At 40.1% G+C, this 23,607-nt stretch overlaps 1 protein-coding gene across 1 annotated transcript; it reads left to right on the forward strand.

The window, feature by feature from the left end:
* The first annotated feature begins 1,306 nt into the window (after positions 1-1,306).
* Positions 1,307-18,019, forward strand: LOC129820998 (glycine receptor subunit alpha-2-like). The gene is made up of 9 exons (XM_055878192.1): positions 1,307-2,102; positions 3,645-3,772; positions 7,532-7,599; positions 9,273-9,496; positions 13,119-13,201; positions 13,307-13,450; positions 13,696-13,910; positions 15,013-15,162; positions 16,005-18,019. The coding sequence occupies exons 1-9, from the start codon at positions 2,035-2,037 to the stop codon at positions 16,281-16,283; spliced, it is 1,359 nt and encodes a 452-aa protein (XP_055734167.1). The 5' UTR covers positions 1,307-2,034; the 3' UTR covers positions 16,284-18,019.
* Positions 18,020-23,607: the final 5,588 nt, after the last annotated feature.

Here is a 23,607-nt window from a genome sequence, read left to right on the forward strand (position 1 = left end):
TATTCATTCCTTTACACTTGTGTGTATAAGGTAGTTGTTGTGAAATTGTTAGATTACTTGTTAGATATTACTGCACGGTCGGAACTAGAAGCACAAGCATTTCGCTTCACTTGCATTAACATCTGCTAACCATGTGTATGTGACCAATAACATTTGATTTTGTTTGATTTGCTCCACAAACATCACACTACAACCTCCATGCTTGACCGTTGGTATAAGGTTCTTACTGTGGAATGCTGTGTTTGGTTTTCGTCAGTTCAGGCTAATGGGACCCATGTCGTCCAAAAAGTTATACTTTTGACTCATCTGTCCATAGAACATTCCTCCAAGAGTCTTGATGATCATCCAGATGCTTCCAGGTGCTTTTTGACAAATTTGAGTCAACTTTTTGGACGAGATGTGTCCCATTATGCCTGGCGAAAAACAAACACTGCATTCTACAGGAAGAACCTTATACCGACGGTCAAGCATGGTGGTGGTAGTGTGATGGTTTGGGGATGCTTTGCTGCCTCAAGACTTGCCTTAATAGAAGGAACCATGAATTCTGCTCTGTATCAGATAATTCTACAGGAGAATGTCAGACCATCCGTCTGTGAGCGGAAGCTGAAGCACATCTGGGTCATGCAGCAAGACAATGATCCAAAACACACAATCAAGTCTACATGAAAATGGTTAAAAAGCAACTAATTTTAAGTTTTGTAATGGCCTAGTCAAAGTCCAGACCTAATCCCAATTGAGATGTTGTGGCAGGTTTTGAAAATCCACACGTCGCTGAGTTAAAGCAGTTCTGCATCCAAGAGTCGGCCAAATTACCTCCACAGCAATATGAGAGACTGATCAACAACTACAGGAACCATTTGGTTGAGGTAATTGCAGCTAAATAAGTATTATTTTTTTTTGTTATTTGTAACCTCAGGTTCCTTTTATCTAATATTAGGTTTTGGTTGAAGATCTGATAACATTCAGTATCAAAAATATGCAAAAATATAGAAAATCAGAAAGGGGGAAAATACTTTTTCAGGCACTGTATGTTTTCAAACAATGTTTACACTACAGAGAAGAAAACAGCTATTCTATTACACATGCAGTGTGTAATTATTCTTGCTTCAATAGCTTGCATAGCAAATGGGTTATTGTGTTCTCACCCTGTTGAATTGCATTCTTATTTCTTTCAGAGAACAAACTCCACCTTACTCATGATTGCACATCATTATGAAATTCATTGCATTTACAGTATGTCGGCTACCATAGTTTGTCAGGAGGTGAAACCTTCTGGAAAACTATTGTCTGACTACAATATTTTATGGCGCGCAACATCTGTGCGTGCAGTCCCTTCTGACCTGAGAACTTCCATATCAAACCTATGTATGGACAGCTTCTAACGGGAAATCTTACTCGAAACACAGGAGTTTGGAGCATATATAACTAGCTTGAAATTGTTTTTTAAAAGACTATCTTAGTCATTTAAATGACATTTTGAAAACCACGTCCTCCAGTTGTTAATGGTGCGCTTGCGTGCAAATGAACCCGGAGCTGTCTAAGTGCTGAATCTAAAGACACGTCCACTCGTCTCCCATTCCAGCAGCGGACGGTCTTCAACCCAAGGAATTATTATTATTCTTCAACACCACTATACTTTAGAGACCATAGTATACGTTAGAGACTATCTGTTTTCACTGAGTTTTTGAATGAAAGTGAGCAAACGCCTTCCTGAAGGCTCTATATTCCGCGTCTTGTGGATATTTCTCACCTCACAACGTCTTTTCCACAGGTTATTTTTAGGTGGCAATGACTCAGAATTGATGATTCTTTACACATTATCAACAACAATACCGCACCTGGGAATCAGTGTTTTTTCAAACTAAGCTATGATCTTACGGACTGGAATGCCTCATGTGTATTCTCTGTGTTTCACGAGAACACCCAACTGCGCTTTGGTCAGAAAGAAATCGATATTGCTGCTTGGATTGTGTGTTTGACCAACATTCACATATGGAAGAAATAAAGAAGTGAAGAAATCTCAAATCAAAAGGAATGAATCGCCCCTTTCTCAACGTCTTGACTGCTTTATTTGCATGTTTAATGGAGACCAACAACAGCAGGTAAGTGAATACTTACGCTACTTTATTGGCCATGTAACGTTTATTTTTTAATAAAAATATAATGAGATACTTTCTTCTTTATCTGTATATAGCCTATTCAACTGTAATGTTCATTGTTTGAAAAAACGAAGTGCGTTGCCATTAAAACAAAGTTTAGGATACTGACTTTCAACCTACCCCGAATGACCTAATATTTCCTCGTTGACCCTAAAGTTCAAGTGTTGGAATGTAGAAATCATTCAACTTCAATATTCAGTCAGTTGACTGAAAATATCGTGTTTTTTTTACATCAGCATGTAGCCTAGTAGGCTATATGGAGCCGTCAATATCGCAGGGTAATATCTGGTATTTTGCCAAGTTAATCACTGCCTCTAACTCAGTCTGTGGGCGTTGTCAAAACGTTCAGTGGCATGTCCGGAACATTTTGAATGGGGTGGCCAAGGCGGGGCACAGACCAAGTTTAGATGTATTACATGTATTGTTTTAAGTATAATTATTTGTTTTAAGTATAATTATGATGGTTCAATGCATTAAATTCTTTAGCTTAGGTTTGGTACATTTCCCTGTTCAAATAAATCATAAATCAATTCTGAAAATATTGTTACAGTGTTTGCATTCAAGGTCAGGATTGTATATAAGGGTATTAGCATAGAGCAGTAAATTCACTACAAAGTGCCATCCAGAGTGTGAATTATACTGTGACATTCGAGGCATTTCTATTTTGTTTAAGGAGACCTCCTAGTAGGCATGTCATTTAACAGTAAAATGTATGACCTTTTAATGTGTCATGAACACAACCAGTCATGATATTCTCATCTGATTGTCAAACAAATCACTTCAGAAAGTAGGTTAAGTATGTTACCTGCGTAGGTTCATGTATTCCAAAATGTCCAGCATCCAAACAGTGCACTGTGCACCCGTCATTTGAATAGAAAGGGACATCTATTACAAACACCATGTGTAATGACATTCAGCCTACAAAGTGGTGTGTATTCATGGATGCCAAGGGAAGCCAGGTCTCCCCAAAAAAGTCATCAATAAAGCAAATAAATGATTTCTCATTGGTGACTATCTGTGTTTCATAATTTCCCTTGAATTCACATGAGGCTGAATCTATTTCACCAGAGAAAGCATCAGAGCGAGGCAAATAGCGTCCCTCTGTCTTAGTATCTGTAGCTCACCTTGGGCCACCCCCTGGACACCACTGAAAACGCTGTCAAATTCCCTTGTAGCCTATGTGTCAGAGTAATTTTATTTCTAAGTGTGTATAGCCTATATGTATACAATGAGGACAGTCACAAAGCCAACTCTCCAATACAGTGGTAATAAACTTAAAACACACCATGTCTGCCAAGGTGTTCCTTCACTATTGGAATCCTTCCTAATCATATCATTTGAATCTAATTTGTGTTTCTCTGCATGCCTATACACCAGTATGCAGATGAGCTTCCTATTTGGTTGAGATCAAGTAGAAATGGTTTCACCACACTTTGACTTCTGACTGAGCAAGTAAGTTTTTTATTTTCCCTTTGTTTGTCACAGGGTGGTGGATGCCAAGGAGCATGAGTCCAGATCAGGCTCTACTACTAACTTGTCTCCCTCAGACTTTCTGGACTCATTAATGGGTAGAACATCTGGTTATGATGCACGAATACGACCAAACTTCAAAGGTTAGTTTATATTTTACTTTTTAATAGTTCCTTAGAATTTGAGTGTGGATTGGAAAATATTCACCTAAAATGCATCTGGGATATCAGTGTACGCACCCATATCTACACTGAGTATACAAAACATTAAGAACACCTGCTCTTTCCATGACATAGACTGACCCGTTGAATCCAGGTGAAAGCTATGATCCCTTATTGATTCACTTGTAAAATCCACTCCAATCAGTGTAGATGAAGGGGAGAGATTAAAGGTTAAAGAAGGCTTTTTAAACTTGAGACAATTGAGACATGGATTGTGTATTTGTGCCATTCAGAGGGTGAATGGGCAACACAAAATATTTAAGTGCCTTTGAGCGGGGTATGGTAGTAGGTGCCAGGCGCATCGGTTTGCTGCAGGGTTCTTCTTGCTCAACAGTTTCCCGTGTGTATCAAGAATGGTCCACCACCCAAAGGACATCCAGCCAACTTGAAATAACGGTGGAAAGCATTGGAGTCAACATGTGCCAGCATCCATGTGGAACACTTTCGACACCTTGTAGAGTCCATACCCCAACGAATTGAGGCTGAGGGCAATAGGGGGTGCAACTCAATTTTAGGAAGGGGTTCCTAATGTTTGGTATACTCAGTGTATATTACTAATGTACTGACACCCCATGCATAATGATGTATACATTCTCAACTGAACACCCCCTCAAGTCAATAAGGCACATAATGAACAATGCATTTTGTGCTTGTCTATTGATAAAACCCTTAATGATTTAAAGAAGAATGGCTATCAATCACGCCTGTAGACAGTGACATCATCATCCATGTAGGATTTATGGGATCGCGATATCGAACATGAAAGGCTCAGAGCAGAACCGAGCAGTAGATAGATCTTTTTGTATCTCAGCCCACCATCACCCTAGCCTGGCTGACGCGATGCACGTGACTCACACTGGTCTGATTGGTTCTTTCAAATGTTTGTTTCTTCCCTGGGGGGTTGAAATCTTATAATGTTTTTGATTTTAAAATCCAACAATTATATTGGGGGCTGTGTGTGGTTGTCCATGTGGGTGTTTTAGTGAAAAAACAAAGAGAGGAAGCAATAAGTAAAAAAGCACACCCCCTTCATTATAAACGCATCCTGCCCACAACATCAAGCTAGCCTTTCTAGACTCTGAAGTCAGGAGGACTTTGATTTAGGTGTTAGCCATAGCACTATCACCCATTATAACACCCAATATAGCTATTTTTTCAATTGTCATTTATATTGTCAAACAGCTATATTAAACATCAGTATTCAAGACACAAACAACAACAATAATGAGGTATAGATGTGGGCCCAAAACAACAGTAGTGCCACAGTGACAGCCACAGATGAGGGATGGGGTCCCTCTGGCCAGGCTGCTGAGTTCTTCTATTGTTGTGTTGTGGTGCAGGGGAGAGACATCATCTGTCACTGTGATGGATCTGAATAAGGAGAGGGAACGGAACTCATTGGGGTGGCTCAGGTTGGCAGGTGGGTATGGAGACAGGCAGGGCGGGCGGGCAGGAAGGGGCATACCCCAGACAGGGAGGCAGGCATGCAGGCAGAGCCCAGGCTAGGACACTAGTGGTTGAACCGTGCTGGAGAGAAGGCCACTGTGAGGAGAGTAGCACAGGAAACACAGTCTGAGATTGGTCAGCAAGACTCAGCCTTCACCCAGAAACACTGGCCCAGATCTATCCACTTCATCTGGGAGAATAGGAAACAAGTGTACACAAGATCTCAGAAATGGACTCGAGATCAGGGGAAGACTTGTCTGTTTTATACTGGCATTTTTTTTAGGAAATCCAGAAACTATTTTTATCAGTATATGGAAGAATGCTGGAGTTGTGAGTAGAGGAAATTAAAAGTACTGTAATGAAGAAAGTGATCTTACCTTGTCTGGTAAATTGGTAAGTTAAAATTTCTGGTCGACAGAGTATTCCAGTCTAATGAGGCAGTCTAATGAGAGCAGTTTTAAACAATTGTACTGCAGTTCCTCACTGTTTCTACAAGCAGCAATTCTTCCATTTATTAGGCAGCAAGCACAAAACACATACATACACACACATAAAGTAAACAGGCATACACATAGATTATGTTATTTATCACCTACAAACCATACTGTCACTCTACCCCACAGTGCTGCTGGAGCTTGACCTACATTTGCCTGCCAAGGTTGTTGTGTGGAGTTATTCCGTTGCATTTTTCTGTTACTGATTTTAAATGCAGTTGCCCGACTACAAACTGAGGCGAATATTAACACCACCACGTCACATGCAATATTGATGAGGAATACACAGGGGAAGGGCTATGAACTCACAACTTCACTTAACAACACAGAGACCACTCTCTCTCTCCCTGGCTGACATTATTGTTTTTATTCAAGACAGTGTTACTGTATTGGATAGAAAGTGTCAAACTGCTTTTCAGTCATTCTGTGACCTCATAGATAGCGGTAGAATGCCTGTGAAACTAAGTTGACTGTTCTGCTCATGATTGTTTCATAAGAAACATGTGCCAATGTTTTTAATGCCTGTGTGTGAGTGTGTGTGTGTGTGTGTGTGTGTGTGTGTGTGTGTGTGTGTGTGTGTGTGTGTGTGTGTGTGTGTGTGTGTGTGTGTGTGTGTGTGTGTGTGTGTGTGTGTGTGTGTGTGTGTGTGTGTGTGTGTGTGTGTGTGTGTGTGTGTGTGTGTGTGTGTTGGCGTGTGTTTTTGTTTATCTGTTTTTTAACCCTATCAAGTAAAACATTCCTTGTCATCCTCATTGAGTTAGTCAATGACTAGTACCAGTTAGCATAAGCAGGCAACATACTTTTGATTGAACTAAGTAAACATTTATGAACGATACCACTGTTTGTTGAATATTGGAGTTGATCCTGACATTTCTAATTATAACTGTACCAGGCCTGCTGTTGAAGACAAACGGCTGGTGATGAGATTAGTCAATGACTAGTGCAGCTGTTTTGACTTGCCTGGGGTGCTTAGGAGAACAACAGGCCCTGTTTATGTTGACAGAAAAACATATTAGGAGAATAACAGGCCTTGTTTATGTTGACAGAAAAACATATTAGGAGAATAACAGGCCTTGTTTATGTTGACAGAAAAACATATTAGGAGAACAACAGTCCCTGTTTATGTTGACAGAAAAACATATTAGGAGAATAACAGGCCTTGTTTATGTTGACAGAAAAACATATTAGGAGAATAACAGTCCCTGTTTATGTTGACAGAAAAACATATTAGGAGAACAACAGGCCCTGTTTATGTTGACAGAAAAACATATTAGGAGAACAACAAGCCCTGTTTATGTTGACAGAAAAACATATTAGGAGAACAACAGGCCTTGTGTATGTTGACAGAAAAACATATTAGGAGAACAACAGGCCTTGTGTATGTTGACATATATACACACAGCCCATATTGTGGTGGTAGATAGGTAATAAAGCACATGCTCGCTTTCACAACTAATTACACTCAGATTACTGTACATCCAACAGATATTGCACTGCTATCATCCTCAAACTCCCTAATCTCTATTTGCTAAACCACCCCATGGAGATGGCACATGATGATTAAGTGCAAAAAAACATCTTGACTTTTCCTTGTCACCTCATTCTCATTTCATTTCACAGGTTCCCCTGTAAACGTTACATGCAATACTTTTATCAACAGTTTGGGCTCGGTCACAAGTGTTCTTGCTTAATCTCTTCTCTGTCAAACATGTCAATGTGTTATCTATCCTCCAACCTGCAGGTCCCCCAGTTAATGTTACCTGCAACATATTTATCAACAGCTTTGGTTCTATAGCAGAAACTACTATGGTGAGTTGGAGCATTGTGCTTTGCCATGTTATCTACATTTACATTTGACATTTTAGTAATTTAGTAGATGCTCTTATCCAGAACGATTATGGTTAATTATGCTTAAATGCCTTGCTCAAGGGCACACCGGCATATTTTCCACCTAGTCGGCTTGGGGATTCAAACCAGCGACCTTTTGGTTACTGGCCAAATGCTCTTAAACTACAGTCTTGCTCTTATGCTCCTCTGGAGTTTAAGATTGAAATCATCCAATTTCTTTAGTGTTCATGAGTTCATTTTCCTTTTAGTTTATGGATGTTTTGAACTTTTGCTTCCTCATGTGAAAGGATTCACTTTGACCCATCCCCATAGTCTATTGGCGGCTCCACGGTGAAATAGCACACAGACACTGAGCACCACAATTGAATCAAATATCTTTCATATTATAGTCAAGGCAATATTGTATTGCTATTCACATGACACTCCCTTGTGCATGTGTTGGATTAGTTCTGTTTTAATAATTCACACAGTGAATGCCAGCACATAATTCACTTTAAATGCAGCCAATAGCTGTAGGTTTGATGTCTTAGGGCCTGAGATGTAAGCATGTTGATCGGTTGTAATGTCCCATAGACATCCAAGTGCCCAAGGGGTAAACAATATCACAGCTGGAATCCACATTGAGATCTTGTTCAATAACTACTCTCGCAATGCATGCAGAATTACTTAGAACTTTGTCCATTGAATGCTTGCAATTTTTGGTAGACAATCTTTGCCAAAGTTAATCAACAGACGAGCCGGGTTTCTAACATTTGTCCACAGTTGTTCGATAACTCTTCACTCATAGACATACACATCTGGGACCACCAATACACTGCTGCCTACTGAATAGGTCTGTTCTAAGAGGGAGAGAAAGGGCATCTAATCCGATGCAATCTGTTCATTCATTACTAACTGCATCTTCAAACTTCAATGGAGTTTCTTGGTCTACTATTCACACAAACATCATCTATCTACTATAACGACCATTGAGCAATAACAATTAATGAGGAAACTGATCATAAATTAGATTTCTGAATTCAATTTTATTAGATTGCTCTTTTCAATACATGTGTATCTATTGCCGCATTAACTCTTAAGTTGTCATTTGGATTTTAGATTATGGTATTGTGTAGTGATTTATAAGCATACAAATATGCATTGAAATCCATGCATTGCATCCTTTCATTCATGCTATTTTTTATAATATTACAATTCTGTGTAAAAACGAGGAGCAATTTCTCTTGTTAAAGTTTTGTGGCACCACTTCAAATTGTGGTAGTGTCACAGTCAAAGTGTCAGAATTGTATTAACATTTTACTATTAGTATTAATATTATTTATTGTATCATTGGTGCTTTATTAGTGCCTCAGTGCCAAATGACTTGAGGTGATACTGCATGTCACTACGATGGAACCAAAAATCTGACGCAGGCACTTGGCCTACATATTGACAAGACAATGTTGTTTTGTATTCGTGGCTCTATCATTCTAAATATGTAAAAGTCTATAGCAAAAGTATTTTCGTTTGCACTGACTGTGTGACACAATATATTCCTGTCACCAAAATTATAGTACTGTATATTTAACGGAGATAGACAGTAGTTTATATGTCAAAGTAAAGCAGTTTAAAGCTGATTTCACTGTTTCCCCAAGGATTACAGAGTGAACATCTTCCTGCGACAGAAGTGGAGAGACCCTCGGTTGGCATACAGCAAATACCCAGACTCCTCTCTTGACCTGGACCCATCCATGTTGGATTCTATTTGGAAACCTGACCTGTTCTTCGCCAACGAGAAAGGCGCCAACTTTCATGATGTCACTACAGACAACAAGCTCCTGAGGGTCTTCAAAGATGGGACCGTCCTGTACAGTATCAGGTCAGATGTGGGGCATGCATTGAATGGTGGGCTCAACCCTATTTCTCTGGGAAATTAGTGCAATAGGTTTAAAGGATGTCAAATGAGGTCATGTTTTAACATTCCCTGTTGGAAACATCAAAACAAAAAATAGATTCAAATCCAGTGAAATTTCAGCAGAGTCAGAGATTCCCTTCAATGTTAGTCTACCTCCAGTCCCTTCACGCACTTGTAATTACTTTTGAAAGAAACACGTTTCTTCATCCAAGACTACCTCTCAGGTTTAATGGGATTCATCTCAATAAAATATTCAGTCACCTGGAGGAATTGGATGCAATATAATCTCATTAAGAGTACATAGAAACACAAACCACTAGAGTATCCAAAGGCTACAGGGAATTTTTCTCCAAAGATGTTTAGAATACGTTCAGGGAAGGCGTATAGAAATAGCCCACTCATGTAGGCTATTCATTTCCCTGGGCATTTGCTACAAGTCAATATGCTTCATCCCTGGCGTTGCACAGGATCAGTAAGATGGAATCACTTCAAAGTAAATGCAGCCCACTTGTAGTAGATGAGACGGGTTACATTTTAGTCATTCAGCCGACGCTCTTATCCAGAGCGACTTACAGGATCAATTAGGGTTAATTGCCTTGCTCAAGGACACATCAACACATTTTTCACCTATTCGGCTCGGGAATTCAAACCAGCAACCTTTCAGAGGCTGGCCCAACACTCTTAACTGTTAGGCTACCTGCCAATTGCCCCCTCTTATGAAAACCACTACTACACTTGAGCACAAATCTGTGATACAAGATATCAAAATACATTACATTTTATTTCATTTCAATATCACTTCAGTCACAGCACTCCTCCTTAGATTCAAACCTCGAAGCAGCGGAATAATGCAACTCAATTTGGTGTCCATTTGGAGAGGTGATTCAGGTGGTGGAGCCCAGGTGTGGAGGGAGGCAAGGGGATTCTGAGAGAACAGATGAGAGAAAGGTGGTTAGTCGCTCTCACCATTCATGAGAGAAGAGATGAGAGAGGCAGCAGACTGCTGATGACAATACATAGACGGTCCAGTAATAAAAGTGTGATAAGAACCTGCTGTGTGGGAGGAGGAGGCTCTCTCAGAGGAAAAGGAGGGAAGGAGAAAGAGCATTCGCTGCAGCCAAGGAGCATATGCTTAGTACATACAGTTGAAATCAGAAGTTTACATACATTTAGGTTGGAGTCATACTCGTTTTACAACCACGCCACAAATTTCTTGTTAACAAACTATAGTTTTGGCAAGTCGGTTAGGACATCTACTTTGTGCATGACAAGTAATTTCTCCAGCAATTGTTTACAGACAGATTATTTCACTTATAATTCACTGTATCACAATTCCAGTGGGTCAGAAGTTTACATACACTAAGTTGACTGTGCATTTAAACAGCTTGGGAAATTCCAGAAAATTATGTAATGGCTTTAGAAGCTTCTGATAGGCTTATTGACATAATTTGAGTCAATTGGAGGTGTACCTGTGGATGTATTTCAAGGCCTACCTTCAAACTCAGTGCCTCTTTGCTTGACATCATGGGAAAATCAAAAGAAATCAGCCAAGACCACAGAAGAAAAATTGTAGACCTCCACAAATCTGGTTCATCCTTGGGAGCAATTTCGAAACGCCTGAAGGTACCACGTTCATTTGTACAAACAATAGTATGCAAGTATAAACACCATGGGACCACGCAGCCGTCATACCGCTCAGGAAGGAGACGCGTTCTGTCTCCTAGAGATGAACGTACTTTGGTGCGAAAAGTGAAAATCAATCCCAGAACAACAGCGAAGGACCTTGTGGAGATGCTGGAAGAAACCGGTACAAAAGTATCTATATCCACAGTAAAACGAGTCCTATATCAACATAACCTGAAAGGCTGCTCAGCAATTGAGAAGCCACTGCTCCAAAACCGCCATAAAAAAGCCAGACTATGGATTGCAACTGCGCATGGGGACAAAGATCGTACTTTTTGGAGAAATGTCCTCTGGTCTGATGAAACAAAAATAGAACTGTTTGGCCATAATGACCATTGTTATGTTTGGAGGAAAAAGGGGGAGGCTTGTAAGCCAAAGAACACCATCCCAACCGTGAAGCACGGGGGTGGCAGCATCATGTTATGGGGGTGTTTTGCTGCAGGAGGGACTGGTGCACTTCACAAAATAGACGACATCACAAGGGAGGAAAATTATGTGGATATATTGGAGCAACATCTCAAGACATCAGTCAGGAAGTTAAAGCTTGGTCGCAAACGGGTCTTCCAAATGGACAATGACCCCAAGCATACTTCCAAAGTTGTGGCAAAATGGCTTAAGGACAACAAAGTCAAGATATTGGATTGGCCATCACAAAGCCCTGACCTCAATCCCATAGAATATTTGTGGTCAGAACTGAAAAATCGTGTGCGAGCAAAGAGGCCTACAAACCAGACTCCGTTACACCAGCTCTGTCAGGAGGAATGGGCCATAATTCACCCAACTTATTGTGGGAAGCTTGTGGAAGGCTACCCAAAACGTTTGACCCAAGTTAAACAATTTAATGGCAATGCTACTAAATACTAATTGAGTGTATGTAAACTTCTGACCCACTGGGAATGTGATGAATTAAATAAAAGCTGAATAAATCATTCTCTATACTATTATTCTGACATTTCACATTTTTTAAATGAAGTGGTGATCCTAACTGACCTAAGACAGGGAATTTTTACTAGGATTAAATTTCAGGAATTGTGAAAAACTGAGTTTAAATGTATTTGCCTAAGTTGTATGTAAACTTCCGACTTCAACTGAACATAATGAACATCTGTGTCTGTAAAGTAGAAACATAAAAGTATAATATACTGTATACTTAAATGTACTGCTATGATGACCACTATTATGATTTTATTCCTTAGTAATTTGTAAAAAATCTGATATTGACAAGATCCAAGATATGGGTCTCGTGTGGCTCAGTTGATAGAGCATGGCGCTTGCAATGCCAGAGTAATGGGTTTGATTCACATTCCCACGAAAAAGTAAAAATAATTATCCACTCAGTACTGGAAGTCCCTCTGGATAAGATTGTCTGCAAAATGACAAGAAATGTACAGTATTTACAAATAAAAGGTTATTGGTTGTGTACTCAGATTATCTGATGTCACAGCTGAAATGCTTGTGTTTCTAACACACACACGCAGACGTCTGTACTTGCATACTCACAAACAAATGCAAATGTAAACTCTTGACTTTATACAGTCACACAGTAGGTATACATTGTAGGGAGCTTGTATTTTAGTCTCACTTGAAACAGTAAACAATTAGAAAAAATGCTGAAAAGATTTAAGATTTTTTTTATTGAACAGTAAATGTATTTGTTGAGTGAGGTATAGAGCATGCTAATCTAATAACTACACTGAAAAATAAATCCTGTTGTTTTTACAGTAACTTACCTTACTGTTACCTGTAAGTTACAGTAAAAAAAGGTACAGTATGTTACCGTACATTCCTAAGAATCTTTGGTTTAACAGTACATTACTGTAAAATGTTCATAGGCTTTATTTGTACATTCACAAATAATGCTTGCACGGTTGTTTCATTACTTTTGCACACCTCTTCCTCAAAGGTTGACTCTCATTCTATCTTGTCCGATGGATCTGAAGAACTTTCCCATGGACATGCAGATCTGTACCATGCAACTGGAGAGCTGTAAGTGTCTGCTCCTTACGACTCACAAGGTGAAGCACATGCAATATGGTTTGTGAAAATGCAATAACATATCAAACATATTTGCTGTGTTCATTCATTCCTCAGTTGGCTACACCATGAATGATTTGATCTTTGAGTGGGAGAGCAAGGACAAAAATCCTGTACAGGTGGCCGCTGGGCTGACCCTTCCTCAGTTCATCATGAGAGATGAGAAGGAGCTTGGCTACTGTACCAAAAGCTACAACACCGGTCAGAGAGCCACACACAGACACACACACACACACACACACACACACACACACACACACACACACACACACACACACACACACACACACACACACACACACACACACACACACACACACACACACACACACACACACACACACACACACACACGCAACCACTCACATATGGACACACACACACACACACCACATCTCTCACCACACCATCCCTGATCTGAGGTGTCAGTGTGTTTTGTTCTCCAGGTAAATTCACCTGCATTGAGGTGAAGTTCCACCTGGAGAGACAGATGGGTTACTACCTGATCCAGATGTACATCCCCAGCCTCCTCATCGTCATCCTGTCCTGGGTCTCCTTCTGGATCAACATGGACGCCGCCCCAGCCAGGGTGGCACTGGGCATCACCACCGTGCTCACCATGACAACCCAGAGCTCCGGCTCCCGAGCCTCCCTTCCCAAGGTAATCCTGTTAACCCAAGCAGGGTGAGGGGACAATCTGATGGAGGAGAAAGGAGGGTCAATGGGCCATGTTCAGATCAATCAACCTTTCATTTTCCACCCATGTTAGAAGTCACTGTAATCACTGTAATCAGATACTGTTCATGAAATGTAAATATGCCTGTGATTGAAGTCTCCGTGCATCACTAAATTCTGACTACGATTTAAGTATCCTATGGATAAATAAGCAATCAATGGATTTACAGTATATCAAGAGAATAACAATTTAAAGTATTTCATTTTTAATCAATAACTTGTAAAAACAGAGAATACTATTTAACATAACATTATCACAATTTATGTTAGAAATTACAATTACAACATTGATTTAGGAAGTGATATAATGTTACTAAATCAAACACTAGTGGATACACTATGACTGTACATGGTCAAATATACAAAATTACTATTCACACTTATGCTAGCAAGAGTGCTTCAGCGTGAGTCATCTCTTGAAAATCAATCATTCTCTCACACTTTGGCCCATGACCACGTCAGAGGTCCACATGAAAGAGACACACTCTAATACATATTTAAAGAGAGGTCTTTGAGAGGCCCAACTCAGAACAACAAGAGCTGAATATACTTTAAGAGCACTCGACAACATAAAGTTGTTTTCTCTCCATGCAAATGACCTGTCATTTCGAGACAGAGACGAGGTCACTGTATGAGGAATAAGAGGACATCCTTCAGAGTCTAGCCTTCATCTCATCTCCGGCATGGACATAGATGAAATAGACCGATGAAGGCTACAGTTGAGCTGCTACTGTTTTGATTGTGTTACTTTGGTAATTAAAGCGACAATTATTTCCTTCCAGCGATATCGCTGAAAATCGCTGATATCAACATGAGTTTTGAGAGTTTAAAGCACTCGTTAGCAAATACCACCCCCTTAATTATGGTGATTTCGAATTTACAGCAACTCTGATTAACATAAAAAAGGATGTCATTGAGACAATATTATATTCCCATTGAAATGTTAATTGAACGAGGCATTGTGAAGACAGTACATGAAAGGATTATTCATTCCCAGTAAATTACTGTTTGTTTGGATCTTGTCACAGGTCTCCTATGTGAAGGCCATTGATATCTGGATGGCCGTGTGTCTTCTGTTTGTATTTGCTGCCCTACTGGAATACGCTGGGGTTAACTTTGTCTCCAGGCAACAGAAGGAGTTCCTTCGCTTGAGGCGAAGACAGAGGCGGACTCACAGGGTAAATAAACACTCTAGGCTTGAGGATAATTCCCTATAAAACAGTCACTGCAAAGCCCAGACTCATGACCACAGGAGGTTTGTGGCACCTTAATTGGGGAGGACGGGCTCGTGAGAATAAGTGGAATGGTATCAAATACATTCAATTCTCTCTGTTCCGGCTATTATTATGAGCCGTCTTCCCCTCAGCAGCCTCCTGTGCTCATGACTGAATCATTTTTAAAGAGTGGGAGTTCCACTCTAGTAATTTTTCATTGCTATAGAAGAGATAGTGGAGAAACAGGAAAGATCGAGAAAATGTGTTGAAAATGCGATATGGGACCGGGATTCGACCGATTCCACACTCACACAGACTTACATGCACCAAAGGTGGTGCCAGAAACTGTTAGACCAAATCTCAGAGCCTCATGACTGAACATATGAACGGTGTCTTAAATGAGAGTGTGACATGAAGAAACTGCGTTGAATGAACATTTACAGTAGGGCAGTCAGAGACTGATATTAAGTTGGCCATTTTTAAGGAAATGTGTCAGGTTATCTGAGGCTATCTAGGTGTGTCAGCTTGTTGTTGCTGCAGCGGAGGAACGGAGGGTGTAATATCTGGGAGACATTCAGCTGTGTCCCCTGTGTTAATGAAGCCGCTGTAGATGTCGCCTGGAGGCATCCTCAGGTAAAGGGTACAACACCTGAGTCACAGGCCAAGAAAAGGACCCAAGAACATGGCTACTGGCCATACACTACATTGTCATAGTGTGTGTGCACATGGGATTGTGTCTGAAAGTCTTTCTCTCCATTGAACAGAGGCATACTCACTGTGGGTCTGTCTTTGTTTTGTTTCACCAGGATGACGACATGAGGGATGGCTTCAATTACTCGGGTTACGGCATGACTCAGTGTCTGAAGGATGGGTCGGCTGTTAAAAACGCTGTCCCAAACCCCGGCCCAGCACCACCAACCCCTAAAGAGAAAGAGGTGATAAGGAAGAGGTTTGTGGACAGGGCCAAGAGGATTGACACTGTGTCTCGAGCAGCCTTCCCTATGGCCTTCCTCCTCTTCAACATATTCTATTGGATAACATACAAGGTCATCAGGCATGAGGACATTGGCATGCAGTCAGGGTAGTCGCTCTGCCCTGCAGGTTTTACCTATGGAACTCTCAGCTCTCTCTCTTTCTCTATCATTTCTCTAAATGAGAAACGCTAGGACAGCACAGTGTGACTAATGTATCTTATGGGACTATACATGGAGGAGAGGCACAGGGATATCGATGGTGTTGGTGTTCTTTCAGGGAAAATTGATAGGTGTTCATGCAAAATCTAAAAGACCAATGCACATGTTTAGGATTAACAATTGAACAGTTGGTGAGTAACAGATGTATGTTTTCGATGTGTTCCTGTGAGCTAATGCATCCTGGAGATTCTAATGGGTTTTTACTTAAGGCACAGAACAATGATGTAAAAAGGTGGACCAAATTTTATGAGACAATTCTGACTTTGCATTTGTACAACCTTGCAATGGAGCAACATTCCATGGATTTGTATGTGCAGTAGTCTGGGCTTTATAGTTAAGGTTGGACGTTTGTGTGGTGAAAAAAAAAAGTTGATTAGAGCAGTTTTATAAAATTGTACTGCAGTTCCTCACTGTTTCTACAAGCAGCAATTCTTCCGTTTATTAGGCAGCGAACACAATACACACGCACGCACGCACGCACACACACACACACACACACACACACACACACACACACACACACACACACACACACACACACACACACACACACACACACACACACACACACACACACACACACACACACACACACACACACACACACACACCATATAAGGCCTACATCTGTTTATATTACAGAGGAATTTTCCAGGTCGATTTGGTTTTACAGTTGGAGTGTAAGTTTTGTAAATTTAACTGTAATGAAATGTTTATTGTAATGAAGGCAGATGACATGTTTCTAAAACAGAGATTTCTACTTCTAAAGATTCCTCTGAGGACTGTTGAATGCATCCCCTCACTTCCACACTGCAGTGCCCTCTTTGGGCAGTACGTAATACAGTTGACATTGTATACTATACAGTATTGCAACTATGAAGTAGATTTTCATAACTAGGGCCCTGTGTTTTGGCAAATCATGTCACATGACCTAGATTTGAAACTTTATTTAAAGCTTTTTCAACAAACGGTCCCCTTTTCGTGTTATGTCAGATGGTCCAGCACATTCTTTAGACAATTGCTTTCATTTTTTTTTTTGTGAAATTCACATTTTTGGAAAAGGCTTAAAGATGCATTATGCAGAAATCACTCCGCCATTTCCTGGTTCCAAATGTATTAATTGTTTGTCTAATTTCCTATTAAGTGACAAACAAGCAAGTATAGTATTGAGAATCATTGTACCATCTAAACTGCTGTGAAATATATTTTCCATAACCAAAAATATTGTATTTTCAGCTGTTTGAAGCCGAAAGTAAAAGACAAAAAAAACTCATCTTTAAAACGGGAAGCATAGAAATAGCGTACATAGAACATATCTACCGCTTCTTAGACTTGCTTTCAATGAAAATGACAGATGTATAACTTACATTTCTATGTGAATTTTGTCAGGTCGTCCCAAAACATATTGTATCTTTAAAATAAAATATTAAAATCTAGGTCATGTGACATGATACCCAAAAACAGAGAGCTCTTCACATAACACATCATAGTATAGAGCAGTTATTGGTCCTTGCACTTCTGACATAATATGAGGAAAGTTTTTTCCTGAATGATGTTTCTGAAAAAGGTTGTTTACTAAACTGTACATCAATAAAGTTGAGTGTGCACCACACATACGCTCTCCCTCATCATGGTCGTGTGTTACTGTATTGTACCATCTTCAAACAGGTTGTCATATCTTTAGATGATGTGTACTGTCTGTTTGGAACTAGCTGACCACATTTTAGAAGAATGATTATGATGCAGTCTACAGAGTTGAATATTTCTAGAGTGATGGCAACAAGGAATCAATACTGATGAATAATGATTACAGACAAACCAAGAGCAGACATTACTATATTAACTTGGGAAGAGAGAAGGTTAGAGGAGAGAAAAATCAACAACTGTCCTTTCTTCTTACCTGGCCAATGACTCAGGGTGACTGCTGAAGCCTGGCTGGGCTCTCTCTCTCTCTCGCTCTCTCTCTCTTTCTCTCTCTCTCTCTCTCTCCAGGTTGCTCCGTGTGACACAGACCCGGGGCGACAGCGGGCTTCCGTTAATGTGGGATAATGGGCCTCACGGTGCGTTGGCGAGACATCACAGCAGGTGACGTTTACCTATGTGGACACCAGCTGAATAGAAAACGCTAGGGTGGCTTCAACGACACTGCAAGACAATTCTATTAGACACACACCCGGGGATAAGTGGTAGCACATATTAAACGGTCTCCACTCAGTGCAATTGTCTCTGAAGTTGTTTAATGTGAGAACCATGCAAATTACTGCTGCCCAGAAAGGCATCATGTTATGCCCCCTGACACCAAATTACCATGTGAATCATTTGAATTAGACAGAAAAGATAACATTGCTCTACTATATATAGGACTTACCTTTTCTACTAGTCAATTCACTGGACCGTATTATTATTATGCTGGAAATGAATGAGAGAGATCAATATTGAGCCATATCCAAGAAAAAGTGTGATGTTGGGGATTAAAGAGATTTTTCTGTACTTTTGTGTACTTTCTAGCCAGTAGTTCTGAAAGTAGCGCTCATGAGCCAAAAGTGGTCTCTCTCGCTCTGCTGTGTGTGCATCTTGCTAGCTGTCACTCAAATGGCGAGGGGCTGAAGCTAATTGGCTAAAACTCTAATTGCTAGGGTGCTGGGCCACGTGGGGGGAAAATGGCACCGCACAGCTTCCAGTAAACATTCGCTTTCAAACTAGGGATTTCGTGGCTAATTGAGGTAAGAGTAATTCTGCTCACAGATTATGTATGTATGAACTACACATTGACACATTCAGCCCAATGCGAATGACAGATCTATAACTCACATTTCTATGTGAATTTTGTCAGGTCGCCCAAAAACATATTGCATCTTTAAAATAAAAGGTTAAAATCTAGGTCCTTTTGAACACTTCCTGTTGAACGCGGAACAAGGGAGAGCTCGGTTTGTTGTTTTGAAAAGTTAGTTGTTTTGAAAGTGTATTGCAAAGTTTCTTAGTAGCTAGCTAACTTTTTAGTTTGGATCCCGGGACGCATTTGGCAAAAGTTGCTAGGACGGAAACTCTCTGTCCAGTAATCCTGCTGACCAAGGCCGGATCTGAGACTATATTTGGCATAGCAGCTAGCCTAGCTGTTAGCTAGCTGCATATCAAGCTAACAGGGTTTACGGAGGGCTTGAACACAGCCCGCAACGTGGTTAGCCATTGTGGCTGGGACCACGGATTGACCCGCGTTTGTGGCTGTCTAGATCTGGAACACCAGATGTGGCTTCAAGTGTTTTGTCTAAATACTAATGTCAACAAATAAAATAATGGACGACCTGACCAGAGAGGTCCAGGACCTGAAGAACAGTTCGCAGTTCTCCCAGGGTCAGCTCGATGAGGTGAAACAGGAGAATAGCAAGATGACAACAATCTGTAAGTCATTGAGAGAGGACATCAGTTGTGTGTGAATCCATGATAACAATGACGGATAAATCAGACTCGAGGGACAATCAAGGCGGAAGAACATGGTTGTGGACGGAATTGCAAAATCTCCACGAGACCTGGACAAAGGCTGAGGACAAAGTGGGGGAAACTATCTCTGAGAAATTGAAGATGGAACACCGGAAGATTGAGGTGGTACGTGCCCACAGGACTGGAAAACCCACCATCGGCCCAGGTGACAGGCTCAGGCCGATAGTGGTCATGTTCCTGATGTTCAAGGACAAGGTAGCTGTTCTGGAAAGAGCCAAGAACTTGAGAGGAACGTATATCTTCTTCAACGAGGTCTATCCTGAAGCTGTGCGCCAGAAGAGGAAAGAACTTATCCCAGCCATGAAACCTGCCAGAGTGCGTGGGGACATTGCTTACATTCGCTATGACAGGCTCATTGTCCACCCTCCCTCCCAGAAGCCTTTAAGGGATGAGAGAGACAAGCCTATGGGTTCGTAGCTTCAACCCCGGAGCACACACTAATTGATTAATGGACTTCTGAATGTATATTTATTTCTCTTAGTTTGTTTGCTCTTTTCCATATTATGTCTATCTCTGAGAAGCTACCCAGGAAAGGGCTGAAAATAGCTCAAATTAATATATGTAGCCTTAGAAATAAGGTTCATGAAATAAATAACTTACTAACATCAGATAACATTGATATATTAGCCATTTCTGAGACTCACTTAATTTCTATGATGATACAGCAGTAGCAAAACAAGGATATAAAATCTATAGAAGAGACAGAAATGCTTATTGGGGAGGTGTTGCTCTATATATTCAAAGCCATATCCCTGTAACACCTAGAGAAGATCTTATGTCAAGTGTTATTGAAGTGTTGTGGTTGCAGGTTCTCTTGGTACATCTAAAGCCCTTTCTTTTGGGGTGTTTCTACAGGCCACCAAGTGCAGTCAGTTTCTAAATATTATGTGCGAAATGCTTGATAGTGTATGTGATGTAAACAGAGAGGTCTACTTTCTTAGGGACCTGAATATTGACTGTTTCTCTGTAACCAGTGGCTGTAATATGGTTTAGGTTATTAATCAACCTAACAGGGTGTTTACAAACACTAAAGGAACAAAGATCATCTACATGTATCGATCACATTTTTACGAATACTGTATCCATACCCATTGGATGCAAATATCACAATATTATTGCTACATCCAGGAAAGCCAAGGTTCCAAAATCTGATTCTAAAATAGTATATAAGAGATCATGCAAAATATTTTACTGTGACTCTTATGTGGATGATGTTAAAAATATTTGTTGGTCTGATGTGATTAATAAGGAGCATCCAGACACTGCACTTGATGAATTTATTAAATTGCTTCTTCCAATTATTGATAAACAGGCACCTGTTAAGAAAGATTTTTAGAATTGTTAAGGCTCCATGGATTGATGAGGAATTGAAAAACTGTATGCTTGAAAGAGATGGGGCAAAAGAAGTGGCTAATACATCTGACTGGCTGACTTACTGGAAATTGAGAAATTATGTGACTAAACTCAACAAAAAGTAGAAGAAACTGTATTATGAAGCCAAGATCAATGATATAAAGAATGATAGAAAAAAAACTTTGGAGTAAATTAAATTATGGGCAGAAAGACAAATTCAACTCCATCGTTTATCAAATCAGATGGCTTATTCATCACAAAACCATTTGATGTTGTCAATTATTTTAATGACAAAGTGGGCAAACGTCATCAACGAACAATAAGCCATCGTATTCATGCATTAAAAAAAACAATGAAAGAAAAGCATTGCTATTTTGAATTTTGTAAAGTTAGTGTGAGTATAAGATTGTTATTGTTAACAATCAATAATGACAAACATCCTGGCATTGACAACTTAGATGGAAAGCTACTGAGGATGGTAGCTGACTCTATATCCACTCCTATCTATCATATCTTTAATCTGAGCCTAGAGGAAAGTATTTGTCCTCAGGCCTGGAGGGAAACCAAAGTAATTCCGCTAGCCAATAGTGGTTAAGCGGCCTTTAATGGTTCTAACAGCAGACCTATAAGCTTGCTGCCAGCTCTTAGCAAACTGTTAGACAGAAATACCAGACAGACTTTCAGCATGCTTGTAGAGAAGGGCACTCAACATGTACTGCACTGACACAAATGACTGATGATTGGTTGAAAGAAATTGATAAGAAGATTGTGGGAGCTGTGCTGTTAGATTTCAGTGCAGCCTTTGATAATATTGACCATTACTGACCAAAAAATATATGTGTTATGGTTTTTCAACCTCGTGGATTCAGAAGATTTCAGTGCAGCCTTTGATATTATTGACCATAATTGACCAACAATGTATGAGTTATGGTTTTTCAACCTCGTGGATTCCTTAGCTATCTATCTAATAGAACTCAGAGGGTTTTCTTTAATGGAAGCTTCCCTAATGTCAAACATGTAAAGTGTGGTGTACCGCAGGGTAGCTCTCTAGGCCCTCTACTCTTTTCTATTTTTACCAATTGCCGGCCACTGGCATTAAACAAAGCATGTGTGTCCAAGTATGCTGATGATTCAACCAGATACGCATTAGCAAGCACAACTAAAGAAGTCACTGAAACCCTTAAAAAAGAGTTGCAGTTTGTTTTGGAATGGGTGGTCAGTAATAAATGTGTCCTGAACATCTCTAAAACTTAGAGCATTGTATTTGGTACAAATAATTTCTTAAGTTCTAGACCTCAGCTGAATCTGGTAATGAATGGTGTGGCTGTTGAACAAGTTGAGGAAACGACATTACTTGGCGTTACCTTAAATTGTAACCTGTCATGGTCAAAACATATAGATGAAATGTTTGTAAAGATGGAGAGAGGTCTGTCCGTAATAAAGAGATGCGCTGCTTTTTTTTGACACCACATTCCAAAAGCGAGTCCTGGAGGCTCTAGTTATGTCTTATCTTGATTATTGTCCAGTCTTGTGGTTGAGTGCTGAAAGGAAAGACCTCGTTAAGCTGCAGCTGGCCCAGAACAGAGCGGCACGTCTTGCTCTTCATCATAATCAGAGGGCTTATATAAATACTATGCATGCCAGTCTCTCTTGGCTTGAGGAGAGACTGACTGCATCACTTCTTCTTTTTATAAAAAACATTAATGTGTTGAAAATCCAAAATTGTTTGCATAGTCAACTTACACACAGCTCTGACACACACAAACTTACCCCACCAGACATGACACCAGGGGTCTTTTCACAATCCCCAAATCCAGAACAAATGAAAGAAAGTGTACAGTAACTCCATTCCATCTCATATTGCTCAAATGAACAGTAAACGTGGTTTCAAATAACAGATAAAGCAACACCTCACGGCACAACGCCTCTCCCCTACTTGACCTAGATTGTTTGTGTGTATGTATTAATATTGATATGTAGCTGCTGCTTTTGCAACAGTTAATGGGGATCCTAATAAAATACCAAAGCGAGACATCCTGTCTCACAAACAGGATGATGTTCTCTGTTCTGTAACATGGATATTTCCGTTGTTTTTTTTAATACATTTGCAAAAATTAATAGAAACCTCTGTTTGCTTTGTAATTATGGGGTATTGTGTGTAGATTGATGGGGGGGGGAGTCAATTTTAGAATAAGGCTGTAATGTAACAAAATATGGAAAAATGTCAAGGGGTCTGAATACTTTCCGAATGCAGAGTATCTCCAGCTATAGGACAGACACTTCAGAATACACATCCTTTAGATTTTTGGGGGAACCATCTGTTGTTCCATGTAATGAATCTGTTATTCAATACGTTTGTATGTGC

The sequence above is a fragment of the Salvelinus fontinalis genome, chromosome 23 (assembly GCF_029448725.1).
Source record: "Salvelinus fontinalis isolate EN_2023a chromosome 23, ASM2944872v1, whole genome shotgun sequence".
NCBI classification, from domain to species: domain Eukaryota; kingdom Metazoa; phylum Chordata; class Actinopteri; order Salmoniformes; family Salmonidae; genus Salvelinus; species Salvelinus fontinalis.